The following is a 20,004-nucleotide window of genomic DNA, read 5'->3' on the forward strand; positions in this document are numbered from 1 at the left end:
TAAGCTAGCAATATAATAAAAAAGTGTTGTTAAAAATGTTAATAACATGCGATTATAGATAATTAATATAAATAAAAAAATCAGATGAGAAAGAACAAAAATCGCAGACCTAAACCAAAAATAATGATGTGAGGATAATATGGATGACAAAGGCATAGGCATCATGAAACAGTGGCGGCACCACAAGTGGGAGGGGGGGGGGTCACACGGGCATTTGCACACCCTTTACTTTTTACTGGATTTGGTGAGATATCATCTTCTCTAATCACTGCAAACACTCCTGAAAGTGTTCCTTTTCTGGTCTGCATGGCCTGTATTAAAAATAAATTTCATCTCGCACTTCGAGTTAAAAAAAAATTAATAGGCAAAATTTTGCGCTCGATTTTGTGAAATAGCCAAAATATTTAGTGTCTGCCTTTGCCCCACCCCATGTTCTATTGCCCCCCCCCCCCCTAGTTTAAAACTCATGATGCTGCCGCTGTCGTGAAAGTATAGTGATAAATCGACAGATGTATATGGCAAGGCAAGACTTCAACCTAACAGCATGAACAGTCAAGTCATTTCCCCTTTTGGGTGAAACACATATTCATCACAATGCAGGCCTAAGTGATCGGCATTTAGTCATTACTTGAGATGCAGTCGCCGAGGGGTCTACGAATCCTAATGATACACGTGGAATTCTTGGTTTAAAAATCCGACGAGGCGCTTACGACTTTGATTCATTTTATAACGTTTTTAAGACAATGAAATAAATGTTAAGTTGGGGTATTTCAGGCTTTTTAAAGGCATCGCATTTCCCACAAAAATTCCAAAGGTTTTCAAACCCCACGACAAACTCTAAAACGGATGAAGAATACGATGATATTGTGTTTCTAGATATGTTACTAAAACTTGCCATCAAACATGGAAATATTGGTTGAAAATAAGCCTGAGGTAAAATTTGACATTTGGTTTTCCGCCGTTTAACACTCCTAGAAATGTTTAGAGTAAAAGGGAGCTATATGCAAGAATTACCGCTTTGGGAAAAAGAAAGGAATGGAAGAGGATAGACTTAAGTGACGTCACTTTGCCATGATTGTCGAGGAAATGGTCAAAAATCGAACCATTAATTACTGTTATCTCCACTGTGACACTGACTGTTCTAAAAGTATAAAGCTTTGTATCAAACTTAAAAAGCTTGTGTTAACCTAAATGATCAGAAACGTGTCAGTGGCAAGCACGTAAAAAGCATTATGACAGAGTGAGCTTGAGAAAATGTCAAGATCAAGGATGCTAGTGTACATGCAGAAAGCTGGATACACAACGATGATATTTGTCTAACCTGGGAGAATCAATTGGTCTGTACGATTGCCCTTACAGGAATACGTGATGTTCAAATACTTGAATATGTTAGGACACGGGTCTTCTCCATATTGACTATTTGAAGGCTCAACCTCACAAGACGTTCCATTGTCGCAACGTCCACGTACAAGTGTCGTTACGTCCTTGCCACTGCATTCCACGGCGGAAACAGCCGGAGAGTGTGGACAGATTCCAGCTTCAGTGCGGCCGTAGACAGCAGTTCCTATGCTAATGATATCTTCACCGCAGTCAAGTTTATCCTTGACATTCTCGCAAATTATTCTAGTAACTGTGTTACAGAATAAAAGAGAATCATAGAATTGCAATCTTCAATCTGTTAGTCGTGGATTACACATATTTTTGACCCGTTAAAGGCCGGGTAAATAAAGAAAATATTAACATTTTTGCCGATTTCAATATAAGATGACAAAAACGTTATGACATCAAAGCGAAGAAAAGGTCGATCATTTATTAAAGGAGTATCATCTAAAGATAAACTGCTTCGAAGTTTCGATCCCATCTCGATACAAAGTTTTCATCCTCCTCCATACCCGGAAAAAAGATCCACCATGACTGCTTATTTTTCACCCTACACTGCAAAGCTTTTTGAAATAGTATCTTTTGTCGACCGTTCAGTATCGATATTATTCGGTTGAAATTTGGAACCTGTCGTTCCTCTTCTTTCATTTTTGTCTCGCCTTACCAGACCGAGACTATAGTCAGTGTTTTCCGACAGCGGCGACGGCGGCGGTTGCGTCAACATTGAAATCTGAACTTATTTCAAGTTTTGAAATGTCATTAGAACTTAAAAAAGTGCATGAACCTAGTACATGAGACTTGTTTACACAATTAGTGATAAGGTATCACTGAGCATCATGCCTGAGTTCCTGGTCACGTGATTAAGGTCAAATGTCATTAAGGGTCAGTAAACTTAGACCATGTTGAGGGAATCCACAACGAAATCTTAATCAAGGTAAATTTTGTTTTTAAATGCCTTCATAATTTAAAAAGAACATGGACTTAGTTCGTAAAAACTTATACATTAGGGTAATGGTGCATCACTGAAGATCCTGAGTTTAAAGTCACACGACCAAGGTCATAGATCACTTAGGATCAACGAACTTCGGCCATGTTAGGAGTATTTGCGGAATCGACTTTGAAATTTGATGGATCTAGTTCCTAATGCTAGGACATTTAAAGACCAAACAAGTATCCCTGAACACCATGTGCAAGTTTCAGGTCACGTGATCCATGGAGGTCAAAGGTATTTTAAGGCCAATGAACTTTGGCCGTGTGTTTTGGAATTCGTTGATTTGGTATCATAATTTAGAAGGTTTATTGATCCAGTTTGTGAAACATAGACATACGGGAAATCGCGCATGAATGATTGTTTTGCACACGTCTTAGGTCGCATGATCGTAGCCAAAGGTCATTTCGGGTTAAAGGAAATGATATTTTATCATCATATAAATGTTTTCTTTTGTAAACATTGTTATGCAATAGCTCTTTTCAAGGTCAGTGCTGCTGCAGCTATATCGAATCACGTAATACAGGCGAGACTGCCAGAGTGTAGGATCTTATTCAAAATTAGATAACCCTTTTGTTAAAGTCCATGTTTTGTTAAACTCTTTTGTTAAACTCCATGTACAGATGTGGACTGCATACCTTAGTAACTAAACTGTAGGCATGATAGGTTGTCTGGTATTTTAACAGTCTGGGTTGTCATAATAAGTAGACTATAGTTTAACAGGTGTATAGGATTACAGACTCTTTGTGTTTCATATTTCTGTTTGGTGTGCTGGCAAGAAAAGCCAAGCCAGCTCACTCTCACTTTTGATTTCGGAGAAGAAGGTCCAATTTGGGGGTTTCCTAACCAAGGAAAAGGGCGTGTGCCACCCTACCCAGTGCGGGGAGGTTCCTTTCTACTCGATGCCGAATTGTAAGTAATGTTTTGTTCATACGTTTTAATATTAATACAATTCTTATGCTTAAAGAGGAATGAAACCTTTGGATCAAATAGGCTTGTGTAGAAACAGAAAAATCAAAGAATAAGAATAAAGAAAGTTTGAGAAAAATCGGACAAATAATGAGAAAGTTATGAGCATTTGAATATTGCAATCACTAATGCTACGGAGATCCTCCCATTGGCAATGCGACAAGGATGTGTGATGTCACTGATGAACAACTTTCCCTTTGGTGGACTATAAAATACCCCCAAAATGTCTCTTTTTGCTTTTTCTTACGATGATACAAACTCTTTATCCATTATGTATTCTTAAAAAATATGTATTACATGCCCTTATGTAGAAAGAACACATGATCTATGGATAGATGTGATAAAAGAGGCAATTCAAGTGAAATATATACTAAAGTAATGGGGAGAGTTGTTCATCAGTGACATCACACATCTTTGTCACATTGCCAATTTGCTATCTCCATAGCAATAGTGATCGCAATATTCAAATGCTCATAACTTTCTCATTATTTGTCCGATTTTTCTCAAACTTTTGTTGATCTGTTTCTTTGATTTTTCTGTTTTCACACAAGCTATCTTGTTCCAATGGTTTCATTCTCCTTTAATATGGCATGTCTGTTTTCAGAAAGAAAGACAGATTTACATAAATATATATTCTGCTCATTTTGTCACCAAATGACATCTTACTCCAGTCTTCAATGTGAATATAATTATCCTTACTAAAATGAACAAAGTTATATTTTTCAAGTCAGTTAAAGTCAATTATATAATTGATCTACGATTCAGAGAGAGAAATAATTATATTAGATTTCTCAACTGTTATGTATTTTCTTGACTATCAGAAAGCTTATGCTAATAGAAGCTTGTTATTCATTTACTTTGATAATAAATATGAAAGCTGATTTTGATAAGCTGATATCTTTGTGAATAGAATATTGTTAGGGCCTTTGCTGTTAAGTATTTGGTCTATTCCTATTTTAGACGGCTGTCAACCTAGGGTCAGCCCAGAGTCAATGTGGAGTCAATGTAGGTCAGGGTAGCACCTACCCTCTATGTCCAGGTCATGAGTCAAAATGTCATTCGAGGGGAATGACTCACTTCAGTCAGCCGAAGCTATTGTTCGTCGGACTCGACCGTAATTCTTCCAAGTTAGAGCTTCAACTCAACTCTTGTTCTTCGTTCTTCAAGGACACGTGTCTTCTTCGCTGATGACGTCAGTCGTGTTCTTCGTCGTCGTCGTCGATCATCGGCATACTTGTTCCTCGTCATAATCGTCCAATCTTCGTAGTCGTCGTGGTTTGTCGATCTCTTCTGTTTTCGAACTCCGCATTTACCCGATTGAAGGTTTGATCAAGCAATCGATAAACTTTCCAAGATTTTCGGTAACATAATTTAAAGGCCTATTTCCAGATCAATCTCTTCCCATAAACTTGGGACAGTCAATGATGATTATACTCCTTCTCTATATGAAATGATTTATTGAAATATGTTTGCAATTATACTTATGTTCTCAACGATTCAATGTAAACGACTAATTATATTTTGTGACATTAAATTGATCACTTCATTTATATCTTGAATATCCTTTGGTCTTTTATTCAGGGTGGTTAAGTAGCCTGTAGATTAATAAGTTAATTAGAGCAGTTTCGCTCGTGACATTTGGGGGCTTGTCCGGGAGGTACTTAGCTGTAAAATTCCTAGTTAAAGTCAAGGATTACTCATGTTGAAGGGAAATAGTTAACTGTAATATTCCTATAAATTTTCAAGGCTTATTGATGTTGTAATTAGCGAGTGTAACATGTATGTTCATGAGATGTGTTTATTTGTTTTGCCCTTCTGATTAGGTATTTCAGATCAGTGACATTTGTGACGGTTCGAGGAGACGGGAACTCTCGCACTGTGGTTGCAAGCTTCTGGCACAAGCAAGTGACATTTGGATATTGGTAAGAGAAGGCAAATTCTAAACAAAGAGTCTGTTAACCTAACATATCTATTTCTAACAGTTTAGGATCAACCATGGATTCAAATTTGTTTGAGTTAGGGAGAGAGTTAGGGTTTACAGGTCAAGACCTTTTGTCATTTGTAGAACAGACAGAAAAATTAGCTCGAGATGAGCGACATGCAGCTAGGGAAGATAGGCAACAACAGCTAGAGTTACAAAAACAAGAGGGAATGTTATTAGATAAGAAACTTGAATTAGCTCGTATCCAGAGTAGTTCCGAAGTAGGAAGTAGTGACGGTGACCGTCGTTCTTTGGCCCCTTCCCCTAAACTCCCTCCTTTCACGGAAGGAAAGGATAGTATGGATGCGTATCTTAATAGATTTGAACGCTATGCTGAAAATCAGGGTTGGCCGCAGACTAGCTGGGCCATAAGTCTTAGTGCTTTACTTCGTGGTAAGTCATTAGATGTGTACTCAAGGTTGTCAGCTGATCAGGCAAAAAATTATGCAACACTGAAGGATGCTTTGTTGAAGAGATTTGAACTCACGGCAGATGATTTCCGTAAGAAGTTCAGATTTTCTAATCCCGAGGTAGGAGAGACTCCTAGTCAGTTTGTTGTAAGGTTGTCCCATTATTTAGATAAGTGGATAGAATTGTCTGAAGCTCAGCGCTCATATGATGGTATTGTACAATTACTTCTAATGCAGCAAGTCTTAGAGAAAGGAGGTCAAGCACTAGCGTTATTTCTAAAAGAAAGAAAACCAAAATCTGCAGATGAGATGGCAGGTCTGGCAGATACATTTGTTGAGGCACATGGGGGTCATTTTGGAGTACCTAAAAAGAATTCCCCCTTGAACCATAAGAGTAAACCTAAGGGTAATACTACGGTATCCAATGCGCCAATTGCTGAGAACAAGACTAAGGGTGAACAATCAGGCCATCGTAGGAAGGGTCCATGCTTTGTTTGCAACAAAATGGGTCATTTTGCGCAAGATTGTAATGTTAGACTCCAAGGCGCGAGTTTAGTTAGTTCTCCGAAGCCACCAATAGGTAAGCGTAGGAACCAAAAGAATCAGTTAAGAGAAACTCAAGATTTAGTAGGGAAACAGACATCAGGTAGTTGTCCCACTTGTAGTTCTTCTGGGTCTCAGGAAACTCAGATCACTGATAGTGTAGAGTTAGGAGAGTTCTTAGTGTCTTCTGCTGAGTATATTGAATCTCCTTCTAAAGAAATTCTAGAGATAGAAAGGCATAGGGAAGTCACTAGTATGTGTGCTACTTGTAAGCGTCGTTGGCATGATAAGCTTCCAGTTAGGAATGGGAAACTTGAATCACATGATGTGAGCGTCCTTAGGGATACAGGTTGTTCAGGTGTAATCGTGAAGAAGTCACTGGTATTGCCAGAACAGTTTACTGGTCAGTCTAAGTGGTGTGTCTTAATTGACCAAACAATTAGGAAGTTCCCAATAGCTAGGGTCAACATTGATTCTCCTTGGTTTGTTGGCAAGGTAGAAGCTTTGTGCGTAGAGACGCCTGTATTTGACGTAGTTCTTGGTGAAATTGACAATGTGAGACCAGCGAAGGATCCAATTCCAGATTGGAAACCTGGTCAACCATGCAAGTCGCATGAAAATGTGAACATGGCAGTTCAGACTCGAGCTCAGGTTCGTGAAGCTCAGCGGCCACGTCCGACTTTGAAGGTTCCGTCAGCCATACCTGATGTTTCTTCAGAAGACATCAAAGAGGCTCAGATGGCTGACCCAACGCTAAAGAAAGCGATGGAGTATGCTAGTTTGAATAGTAGAGATCGTAAAGATAGTGACATTTCAGGACATAGTTCATATTTTGTCTTTGATGGTGGATTGTTACACAGGGTTTTTCAACCAAAGTCTGTGCTTAGTGGTAATGAAGTTAGGCAGTTAGTTGTTCCTAAACCTTATAGGCAAGCTGTGTTGAAGTTAGCTCATGAGAGTATAATGGGGGGTCACCAAGGTGTAAAGAAAGTAACTGATAAGGTTTTAGCTAATTTCTATTGGCCTGGAGTCCAAGCAGATATTACTCGGTATTGTAGGTCTTGCGATATCTGTCAGCGAACAGTCCCCAAGGGCAGAATTTCTAAGGTCCCTCTAGGCAAGATGCCTGTGATAGATGTTCCTTTTCTTAGAGTAGCTGTCGATTTGGTAGGCCCAATTAAACCAGTAACTGCTAGAAAGAACATGTATATTCTCACGATAGTAGATTATGCAACCCGCTATCCTGAGGCGGTTGCGTTGGCAAACATTGATACTAGTACAGTAGCTGAAGCTATGGTAGAGGTCTTTTGTAGAGTTGGGGTTCCCCAAGAGATTCTATCGGATCGTGGTACCCAATTTACCTCGGAGATGATGCGAGAAGTAGGGAGGTTATTGTCGATTCGACAATTAACAACCACACCCTACCACCCCGCTTGTAACGGGTTAGTTGAGAGGTTTAATCAAACACTTAAGCAGATCTTGAAGAGAGTATGTGCAGACCGTCCAAGTGATTGGGACCGGTACTTGGCTCCTGTTCTGTTTGCGTACAGATCAGCCCCTCAGGCTTCACTTGGCTTCTCGCCTTTCGAACTCTTATATGGTAGACAGGTTCGAGGTCCTCTTGAGATACTTAAGGAACTTTGGAGTGGTCAGGCAAATGATTCTGAATTGAAGACTACATATCAGTACATTGTTGATCTTAAGGATAGGCTTGAGAGTACCATGGAAGTAGCACAGGAAGAGTTAAGTAAGTCAACCTCGCGAAATATGAGATACTATAATGCCAAGAGTAGGGTTAGGAAATTTGTTGCCGGAGATAAGGTTCTGCTTCTCCTTCCATCAGATCACAACAAATTGCTATTACAATGGAAGGGTCCTTTAAAGGTAGTCCATAAATTGAGTGATCTTGATTATCGTCTCGACATGAACGGAAAGGTGAAAACCTTTCATGCTAATCTCTTAAAGAGATACATTGACCGGGCAGAAAGGCCCTATGTTCCTTCGTCTGTTGACAAGTCTGAGGAAGATATCACTTCTGCTGGAGCTTTAGAGGTAGTTGTTGGAGCTTCAGTTATAGATGGGTATGAGGATAGCATTCAAGAGACTCCCTCTATCCCTAGTAGTATAAGGATAGGTGTCCCAGTGTTAGAAGCACAGGAAACCATTGATGATGTTGAACTTGGTTCTGATTTGTCGACTCAACAGAGAAACGAAGTTAGTTCTCTACTTGAGGATTTTCCGGAAGTGATGACTGATGTGCCAGGTAAAACCCTTTTAGGCAATCATTCTATCCGTTTGACTTCTGCTGATCCCATTCGACAAAGACCATATCTCGTCCCACATGCACTGCGTTCTGTGATACAGGATGAGACAGAGAAGATGGTCAAAATGGGAGTGATAGAGAAGTCAAATTCTCCTTACTCGTCCCCAATAGTCATAGTAAAGAAATCAGATGGCAGCAATCGTTTCTGTATAGATTTCCGTAGACTGAATCGCATCACAATATTTGATGCAGAACCTTTGCCAAGTGCAGATGAAATCTTCGCTAGTCTTTCTGGATCTTGTTACTTTTCTAAGGTGGACTTAAGCAAAGGTTACTGGCAAATCCCTTTGTCAGAAGATGCCAAAGCCAAGACAGCTTTTCAGAGTCCAAGTGGATTGTTCCAGTTTCGTGTCATGCCGTTTGGTTTGGTCAATGCACCTGCCACTTTTAGCAGGGTCATGAGGTCTTTGTTGGCAGACATGAAGCACGTCACCAATTATCTGGATGACATTCTCATTCATACTTCGACTTGGTCAGAACACATATCTACCTTGTATGAGCTTTTGGGAAGATTGCGAGCAGCAGGGCTCACTGCTCGACCCAGCAAGTGCCAACTCGGTTGCACAAAGGTAGAATTCTTAGGCCATATTGTCCAAGCAGGTAAGATCCAACCCATGTTGGATAAGGTAGAGAAGATCCGTGATGCTAAGAAGCCTGACACTAAGAAGCAGCTTCGTGCATTCATCGGATTAGCCAGCTATTACCGGCGCTTTATCCCAAATTTTGCGTCGAAAGCATCGCGTCTGACAGACAAGACAAGGAATCGGGAGCCTAACCAGTTGAAATGGACTGCTGAAGAGGAGGCAGCCTTCAAAGTTTTGAAGGAAAGTCTCACCCAGAGCCCCATCCTTTGTCTGCCTGATGTTCAGAAGAAGTTCATTTTAAGAACGGATGCATCTTCTACTGGGCTTGGTGCTGTACTCCTTCAGGAGCATGATGGAGAGAAACAGCCTGTTGCTTATGCAAGTCGCAAGCTTCTTCCGCGTGAACAAGCCTACTCGACTATTGAGCGTGAATGTCTCGGATTGGTATGGGGAATAAGTAAATTCCGTGTTTACCTTGAAGGTACAGACTTTGTCCTTGAAACAGACCACAAACCACTTCTATACCTCAATCGAGCAAAATGTATCAACAGTAGGGTAATGAGGTGGGCCCTTTCCCTCCAGCCATTTCGCTACCGCATTGAGGCAATTCGCGGCTCCAAGAACGTAGGAGCAGACTTTCTAAGTAGGTTGTAAAAAAAAAATGCACCAAAACATTGAAATGCATGCAATTTATAAGATTGAAAATTGTATTGCAGAAATAAAATGATTTAATTTGATTTAAATTTGGAAAACATTTAAGTCGAATCTTTATACACCTATACAAATGGAGTAAATTACTGTAGGTGCTATATAGTGAGCATAGTAATATTTCACATTTATCATGCAAATCATATATTTTTACTTTGAATAAGATTTAACTCGTTTTTGGAAGAAAATCAGAGCATTTTCATGAAATTGGGGAGCAATTGTAGGATCTTATTCAAAATTAGATAACCCTTTTGTTAAAGTCCATGTTTTGTTAAACTCCATGTACAGATGTGGACTGCATACCTTAGTAACTAAACTGTAGGCATGATAGGTTGTCTGGTATTTTAACAGTCTGGGTTGTCATAATAAGTAGACTATAGTTTAACAGGTGTATAGGATTACAGACTCTTTGTGTTTCATATTTCTGTTTGGTGTGCTGGCAAGAAAAGCCAAGCCAGCTCACTCTCACTTTTGATTTCGGAGAAGAAGGTCCAATTTGGGGGTTTCCTAACCAAGGAAAAGGGCGTGTGCCACCCTACCCAGTGCGGGGAGGTTCCTTTCTACTCGATGCCGAATTGTAAGTAATGTTTTGTTCATACGTTTTAATATTAATACAATTCTTATGCTTAATATGGCATGTCTGTTTTCAGAAAGAAAGACAGATTTACATAAATATATATTCTGCTCATTTTGTCACCAAATGACATCTTACTCCAGTCTTCAATGTGAATATAATTATCCTTACTAAAATGAACAAAGTTATATTTTTCAAGTCAGTTAAAGTCAATTATATAATTGATCTACGATTCAGAGAGAGAAATAATTATATTAGATTTCTCAACTGTTATGTATTTTCTTGACTATCAGAAAGCTTATGCTAATAGAAGCTTGTTATTCATTTACTTTGATAATAAATATGAAAGCTGATTTTGATAAGCTGATATCTTTGTGAATAGAATATTGTTAGGGCCTTTGCTGTTAAGTATTTGGTCTATTCCTATTTTAGACGGCTGTCAACCTAGGGTCAGCCCAGAGTCAATGTGGAGTCAATGTAGGTCAGGGTAGCACCTACCCTCTATGTCCAGGTCATGAGTCAAAATGTCATTCGAGGGGAATGACTCACTTCAGTCAGCCGAAGCTATTGTTCGTCGGACTCGACCGTAATTCTTCCAAGTTAGAGCTTCAACTCAACTCTTGTTCTTCGTTCTTCAAGGACACGTGTCTTCTTCGCTGATGACGTCAGTCGTGTTCTTCGTCGTCGTCGTCGATCATCGGCATACTTGTTCCTCGTCATAATCGTCCAATCTTCGTAGTCGTCGTGGTTTGTCGATCTCTTCTGTTTTCGAACTCCGCATTTACCCGATTGAAGGTTTGATCAAGCAATCGATAAACTTTCCAAGATTTTCGGTAACATAATTTAAAGGCCTATTTCCAGATCAATCTCTTCCCATAAACTTGGGACAGTCAATGATGATTATACTCCTTCTCTATATGAAATGATTTATTGAATATCTGTTTGCAATTATACTTATGTTCTCAACGATTCAATGTAAACGACTAATTATATTTTGTGACATTAAATTGATCACTTCATTTATATCTTGAATATCCTTTGGTCTTTTATTCAGGGTGGTTAAGTAGCCTGTAGATTAATAAGTTAATTAGAGCAGTTTCGCTCGTGACACAGAGTTGTTCCACTTGTTACACTATCACATTCATAATTGCAGATCTATCACCACCATAATAATTATCATTACCATCATCATCACTACCACCACCAGTCATCATCACCATCAGCAGCATCATTACTATCCTCTTAATCATCATCATCATCATCACCAACATCATTACTGTCACCATCATCATCATCATCACCTTCTTTACCAATAATTGACGAATGAAAGATTGGCACTGCCAGCGTAATCCTTGTGACTGTTTCTTTACGTTCTTTTGCAAGATAATAAGAGGGCCAGGTAGTGCCTGGTGTCATGTCCAACCAATTTGGGCAGTATTTTACCCAATGCGGAAACATAATATCCAATAAGGTTTAACAAATAATCAGCAATTTAGAATTTGCAAAATATTCATCACACTGGGTAATAAAAATTCGCAAAAGAAAAGCCCAATATTGGTTTGACAACTAATTACTCTCATGGAACACTTTTACCCAATCCTATTTTAGAGTGAATTCATTGCGCCTGATAATTTTGCATCATACTATTTTTTTTTCTTCTACCATACATATTTATTTCATTCGGATCTGATAAAAGAACTAAAAAGAAAATATTATGGAAGAGAGCACTAGTAAAGATAATCAAAGGGTAAACTACCACTAAAGTCCACATTGTGCATGCAATTTTTTTTTAAATAAAATCTCTTTATATTGCAAATTTAGAAAACAGAAAAAAGGAAGAAACGGAAGAAGTAAAATCTTTGCACATTCATTTCCCAAATTCATGACGTTTTCCTGGATGCTCACTCATATGTGTTGCATGCAAAACATTTAGGCCAGTTGCATTAGTTTTAAAGTGCCGTAAAAATAATTATTGCTATAAACAAATACAATGCTTGATCAAGAGTCTAAGATGCTCTTTGAAATTATTGGAAAGTGCCGCCCTCTACGTCTGAAATGTGCAGTGTCTTTGAAATAAGAGAGAAATGTGGCAGAGACATTCACATTGTTAGAGGCATGCCTGACGGTGCAGGAAAATATGGAGCATTTTACATGACATGCCTGTTTCCGGTGGGCATATGCAATCCACAGGGGCGGGGGTCCCCAATCTGGACCTTGGGCTGGACCCCGTGGAAGCCGGCGAATCGTCTTCATCTCTAGCTGCAGTCAACACGGTAAAACAACAAACGCATATAGTCCCACTAAAACTGTACATGTATATTGGACGATCTGATAAAGAGGTATTGCATTATACACATAATTATCTATAATAAAGAATTATCAAATTTTCTTTGTAACGTTAATACACGACAAACGTCTGTCTTTCGATTCCTGTCATGCTTGTGGTGGCACTTAGTCCTCGATCAGTATAGATAGTCATTTTTTATTGCTCGTTTACTATATATTGACTAATATATATATACACACATATATATATATATATATATATATATATATATATATACATACATACACACACACACACACCCCATATATATATATATATATATATATATATATATATATATATATATATATATATATATATATACATATATATATATATATACATATATATATATATATACATATATATATATATACATATATATATATATATATATACATTGTTAATACCAAGTTACATACATACCACTAAATGTTTTCCTTAAATACATTGATAATATTTTTTTTCTTTTTTTAGGGGGGGGGATATGTCGCGGTTAAATTGTCAGATAGCAATTATCCAACTTATATTTTTAGAAATATATGTGTACCTTTGATTTAGTCCAAATTCTGTAGAATTGTTGTACGAAATGCGCATAATTGTGGTGTAATTCTGAAATATTCAGTATTTCATTAGCTCTAAAACTACGTGCAAATATGTTCAAGACTAATATCAAATACCTGTCACTTCAGCACTGCCACTTTCGTTGCTACTAGTATCGACACTACTGCACTTCCCGTGTCCAAGCACCATCTGAAAATATACAAAATATGTAATTGATTTGTCAAACAGTAGGGGAAGGCGGGGTAAGTTGAGCATAGGGGCAAGTTGAGCCACCAGCTCCAGGCCAATAATGAATGAGTCAGACATTGTGGTGGTGTCATGTATTGATGACCCATAGCATAACCCCTAACCCCACCACATTGTTTCCAACTTTGAAACAAAAAGTAGTTTTTTAGAGGGAAAATATGAATTTCAGCCAAAAAAGTAAAAAAGAGTGTGAAATAGATAAGTGCTTTATAAACACACACGTCTTTAAATATAATAAAGACATGGTAACAACATTATTAGTCCAGGTATGGATCTTCATTCTTGTCATAGTCTTTTATATGATAGATGCATAATAAATGTGTGGATACAAAATTATCGCACTAAGTTCGGACTGGGGTAAGTTGAGCCAAACAGCATGGGGCAAGTTGAGCCATGGTAATTCCTATGGTAATGTATCTTAAAAAACAAACAAACCATAAAAATCGATTGAAATGCAGGCTGAAAGGAGCAAATTTACATGACTGCTCTTTTCCTTTTACAGGATGTTAGTATTTATAGAGAATTAGCAAGTGAAAAGACTTTAAACAAAAAATTGACATGCTGGTTCTCCCCCATACATTTTGTACATAGTTTTTGTGGCTCAACTTACCCCAGAAGGTGGCTCAAACTTACCCCATATATGGGGCAAGTTGAGCCATTTGACATCGTTTTTTTCAAAGGTCACGATGACTTTCAGCGTGGGGATAGAAAGTTATATATAGGTGGAAAATATTTCAGAAGAATTAAATTTCAAGGCAAGGTACTTATTTCGACAAGATTATTAATCATATCAATTCTAACATGCAAAAAGCGAAAACTGTCACAACTTACCCCGCCTTCCCCTACTTTGTTTTTGTGTGTATGTACACTGTAAAAACTGGTGTTAAAACTGACACCAACTGGTGTTAATAGAGGACCACACTCTGAGGTGTTAAAATAACACCCTAGAGATTGAACATAACACCAAAGAGTGTAAATAAAACAACCATAGGTGTTGTAACAACACCTATAGGTGTAAAACTAACACCACCTATTTAAAACCGATGTAAACTAACTGGTGTGGTCCTCTATGTACACCGGTTAACACCACAGTTTTTGCTGTGTGTTTACTATTATTTTGAGCAGAAATGTAAAAGTAAATGATTTTTGTTGGTTTCGTAAAGTTATGTTAATTTATGATATTTTGGTAAATGATATATTTACAAGTGTGTGTGTGTGTGTGTGTGTGCGCGCGATTAAGTTTTCACAGACGTGTATCAATCAGATATGATTTTTCACATTTGTGACCGACCTTTAACGTCACCATCCGAAAGACGTGACCAGGACTCGAGCCACAAACCTCTGCATCAGTTTGTAACTTCCCCACTAAGCTTGCGTTACAGGAGAACGCCATAACGTCCAGAAACAGATTAAGGAATATATATTATATTATTATTACGCGTTTCAATTATCGGAACGCCCAATACTCACCACCGCATCTTTACAAAATTATTATTGAAGTTATTGTGAAAATGCAATATTTCGTATATTTAGATGATGAATAAAGTCAATTGGTCAATCGCTCGGGTTTTTTTTATTAAGAATACTGAACATCTCTGAACATCTCTGAAATTGGCAGGTGCACGTACTATAAACCTTCCCAGGCCAGGCCTGCCATACATTGTTTGCTGATGATATTTTTTGGATAAATGCGCATTTCTTTTTATCAAGTAAAGATTACTATCAACCTGCCATCGTTTGATACACTGACTACTTTCTCTAGTCAAGAATGAGGTAACTTTTGCTTTTTACCCCACCGGGTCTTGCAAGTCACATGTTTCTGCTTCAGTCCCATAGTCAGTTATTTGTGTTGGATGTGCACTACAATGACTATTCCTAAATTGCAATGAGCATATACATGTAGTGAGTAACCGTGTGCTGATTCTATACAACAGCAACACGTGTTGCACTGCGTTCATTATGTTCTGTGTATTAGTGTTTGGAGCAGCTAGGAGCCGGCAAACGTTTGTTTTGATCTGCAAGTGTACTAAAACAAGTATGTAAATTCTGTCCCACATTAATTCATCCTGCAACTGACTCTCCTTCAATTAGCCAGCCCCGGGATTCTCCCTTTCATTTTCCGGACTTTTCAATATTTGATATTTAATTCCTCGATCCATCACTCTGCAAGATGCCTAATCATGGTAGCAAAAAGCAATTAGTACCTCCTTCGGAGGTTGCACACCAGATTATCATTCAGCTTGAGAAAAGCGAAACTTTTAAGAACTTGTTCAAATCAGCAGTCCAAGAAGCGGTTTCAGACATGGTTGTTAGGATGGAGGAACAAGAAGGGAGGTTGCTTGAGCTGGAAAATCTAGTAAAAGCACAGGCGTCGGAGATTGAGCGTATCAAGAGATCAAAGGAGAGATCCGATGATTTGGCTGATACGCTTGACAAAAAGCTGGATGATCTAGAGCAGTACTCCAGACGTAATAACATTGTTATCAGTGGTGTCCAGGAGAATGACGGGGAGTCAGCGGAGGAGGTGGTCTAAAAGGTCGCGAGGAAGATGGGATGTACTATCTCTCCATCTGACATCGACCGTGCTCATCGCCTAGGTAAACCACCATCACAAGGTCAAGGAGCAGATGCTGGTGCCAATGGAGACAGAAGGCGGCCTCGATCACTGATTGTAAAGTTCGCGACATATCGCACTAGAGCCTCTTTATTCGGAGCTAGGGTTAAGTTGAAGGGCTCTGGTATTTACATCAATGAAGATTTGACGGCTAGAAAGCGGGAAGCTTCTATACGCCGTCAGAATGTCTGATGAAACTGCTAGGGCTTGGAGTTTGGATGGCAGTATATTCGCCGGTCTCCCCAGTTCAAGAGCAAATGGTCATGTGATCAAAAAGCTAACCACAAGTGAAGCAGATCTTGCTAAACTGTAAATGATTTGTATTATTAGGCTTACTTGCAAGTTTCCCAGTCTCATCATCATCTAGTTATTTGTTTGTTTTTTGTTTTTTTTTTTCTTTTTTTCCTCTCTTTCTTACGTCCTCTATTATTTATAACCTCTTTTTTTTTTATTATACTTTGCTTCTTTTTCCTGTTTAACTTATTGTTTTTCAAGATGTATTTTTTACATCAATGTGTGACTATTTACGGTTACGCTGTATTTTATCATGTATTCTGTATATTTACACTGTTCATGTGTGTTGTGAGTGATGTTGTTTGTGTGGTGCTGCGACTGCTTGTTTGCGGTTGTGTGAAGGCTACTCCTCAACAATTCTATTTGTTCACTTATGTGCTATTTTACTCAAAATCCTCTCCAGAAATTGAATCTCTTTCCTCTGTTACACTTAATGGTTTCTTTTTCCTATATTAACTTTTATAATGGATGACAACTACCAGGATCACATCGATCGTTTAAATAATGACTGCAAGTACACAAACTGTGGTGATTTTAAATGTAATAACATTAAGAATGTTTCTATCTTGCATGTAAACTCGAGAAGTCTTTTCAAGAATTATGAACATCTTGTGGTCTTCTTATAATGTATAGACCACAATTTTTCGGTTATAGGGATTTCCGAAACCTGGTTCAAACAAACAACAGATACATGTATGTTTGACATTCCTGGATATTCTCTTTTACAAATTTGTAGATCGAATAAACGTGGAGGTGGGGTATTATTATACATCAGAGGTGGCATTGATTTTGAGGTACGTAATGATTTATCGGGGGAATATGCTGGTTTTGAAAGTATTTTTTGTAGAAATAGTGATTGATAATGTCAAATCCATTGTTGGCTGTGTATATAGAGCACCTGATAATGATGTGTCTTCCTTCATTCAATTATTTGATCATCAAATGCAAATTATTGGACAAGAAAAGAAAGATGTTTATCTTATGGGTGATTTTGATATAAATTTGATAAATTTTGATTCAGATAGTAAAGTGAAAGACTTTGTTGATTTTTTAACATCATTTGGATTATTTGCTTTGATAACGAAACCAACTGGCATTACTTCTTCAACTTCAACATTATTAGAAAATATTTTCACAAATTGTATTCAAGATAATTTTGATTGTGGAAGCTTCTGCTCAGACTTTTCTGTCCATATGCCAATTTTTAGCATAAATAAAGGCAAGTCTCTTACAAAGGAAAAAGTGAACGATGAGATATATCGACGTGCGATTACAAATGGAAGAGTTGAAAATTTTAAACAAGAAATTCTGGTCACTGATTGGTCCTTACTTTATAATCTTGATAATGCGGATGAAAGTTACAATCAATTCTTAAGCATATTTGGTAAATTGTATGAATCTCATTTTCCTCTTGTTCGGTTGAGTAGAAAAAAGAAATGCAAGAAACCTTGGATCATTCGAATCTCCTAAAATCTATTAATCACAAAAATAAGCTCTACTGCACATATATTAGACATAAAAATGAGGTCAATAAAAGGAAATATGTAGACTATAAAAACAGATTGACGAATTTAGTTCGTAAGAGTAAAAAAAGTTATTATGATGATGTCTTTAGAAATACACAGAGGGACATTCGGAAGACCTGGTATCATAATAACGGTTTACTTGGGAGGGGGAAACGTGATCCCATGAAATGTACCATGGGGAACAACACCCAAAATCAAACTTGGATAAAGCAGAATATTTTAATAAGTATTTTATTAATTTGCCTAGAAACATAAGCAAAGAAATTCCGCCTGTCCAGACATCATTTGAAAATCATTTGTCACTCCAGGACAATCCATCCTCCTTATTTTTTAGACCAACATCTGCACATGAAATTGTTAACATAGTCTCAGCTTTCAAACCATCTAAGTCCTCAGGCTCAGATGATATTTCTCCTAGAATTATAAAAGATTGTATTCATGTTATTGCAGATCCACTTTGTGACATATTTAACAAATCAATGTTTCAAGGGGTGGTTCCTAACAAGTTAAAAATAGCAAAAGTGGTCCCAGTTTTTTCCAAAAGAATGATCGCAAATGCATTGAGAATTATAGGCCAATTGCATTGTTGCCAATATTCTCAAGGATTCTAGAGAAAATAGTTTACAAAAGGTTTAATGAATTTTTGCTTATTAATAAAACTATTATCCCTCAGCAATTTGGATTCCGTAAAAATTGCTCCACCAGTATGGGTGTTTTAAATTTAATCAATACAATAGTCAGTGCAATTGATGGTGGGAAGTATTGCCTTGGTATATTCTTAAACTTGTCAAAAGCTTTTGACACAATTGACCACGAAATTCTCTTGAAAAAACTTGTACATTATGGCGTGCGAGGTACAGCCTTAAATTGGTTTAAAAGTTACCTGGAAAATAGATTACAATTTGTTACTGTTAATGGTAATAAGTCACAATCAGGTAATGTAAAACATGGTGTACCACAGGGATCTGTTCTTGGCCCATTGTTATTTTTGATCTACATTAATGACATCATAAATTCGTCTCAATTATTTACATATTCTCTTTTTGCTGACGATACTTGTTTATTATATTCTCATAAGAATATTCACACTCTAATGGAAACAATTAATACTGAAATAAGTAAACCTTTTGCATGGTTTTGCTGTAAGAAATTATTATCGAATACTGGTCAAACACAATGTGTATTATTCAGGACTAGAGAAAGGGTTATCCCTGATGGTGTTAATCATTTAGTTGTTGGTGGTCAACAGATAAGCTGCAGTCAACATGTGCAGTTCCTCGGTGTTACGGTTGATGAATTTTTATCATGGAAAAATCACCTTGATAATGTATGTACTAAAGTGTCTCGGAGTGTTGGAGTAATATCCAAACTTCGGTTTTTCCTCCCCCAGCACACCCTAGTTACTCTATACAATGCTATTGTCATGCCTCATCTGATGTACTGCAATATACCTTGGGGCACACTTTTAGGACCCATATACATAAACTGCAAGTTCTTAAAAAAAGTTGTTAGATATATAACATACATTTAAAATAGTCTGTGTTAAAGAATGGAATAGTTTACCCAATGATATCATTAAAAGGTCGACTATATCTCGATTTAAAATGTTATGTAAAAAACGCCTTTTTGACAGATTGCAATCAGGTACTACATGTACGTGAGTCGAGAGGAGTTAGCCATGAATGATATGTCCATGCGTGCGTGTGAGTGTGTGTGTGGGGGGTGTGATGTGTGGAGAAACGTGTACGTGTGTATAGCTGAGGGGGGGGGTTGTTTGTAGTTAGTTATAAATTATAACATTGTTCATCATTGTACGTTAGTTATACTTATTGTAGATATGTTATCGCTACAGGGGCCCTGTTAACAAGCTGTGCTTCACTGGGGTCCCAAACCTAATCAAATATTTGATGTCTACTTTATACCATTACTATGAATGTGTTTGATTTTGGTTTGAATAAACTATACTATACTATT

General features: G+C 37.7%; 1 protein-coding gene and 2 long non-coding RNA genes across 4 annotated transcripts in view; 2 read left to right on the forward strand and 1 right to left on the reverse strand.

The window, feature by feature from the left end:
* The window catches only part of LOC121405705, a 59,757-nt gene that overhangs the window by 21,259 nt on the left and 18,494 nt on the right, over positions 1-20,004 (reverse strand). The window contains exons 2-3 of one of the 2 annotated variants that reach the window (XM_041596628.1): positions 13,467-13,539; positions 1,322-1,630 (exon numbers count right to left, since the gene is read on the reverse strand). In XM_041596628.1, coding sequence (XP_041452562.1) covers positions 1,322-1,630; positions 13,467-13,539 — 382 coding nt within the window. The remainder of the gene's footprint in view (positions 1-1,321; positions 1,631-13,466; positions 13,540-20,004) is intronic. The other variant, XM_041596629.1, reaches the window with a different exon arrangement.
* On the forward strand, positions 2,911-4,675 carry LOC121405708. Its single transcript, XR_005968683.1, has 2 exons — positions 2,911-3,280; positions 4,298-4,675. It is a non-coding gene; the product is annotated as an uncharacterized LOC121405708 (long non-coding RNA).
* Positions 9,836-11,270, forward strand: LOC121405707. Its single transcript, XR_005968682.1, has 2 exons — positions 9,836-10,463; positions 10,893-11,270. It is a non-coding gene; the product is annotated as an uncharacterized LOC121405707 (long non-coding RNA).

Source organism: Lytechinus variegatus, chromosome 19 (genome assembly GCF_018143015.1).
Source record: "Lytechinus variegatus isolate NC3 chromosome 19, Lvar_3.0, whole genome shotgun sequence".
Taxonomy (NCBI): Eukaryota; Metazoa; Echinodermata; class Echinoidea; order Temnopleuroida; family Toxopneustidae; genus Lytechinus; species Lytechinus variegatus.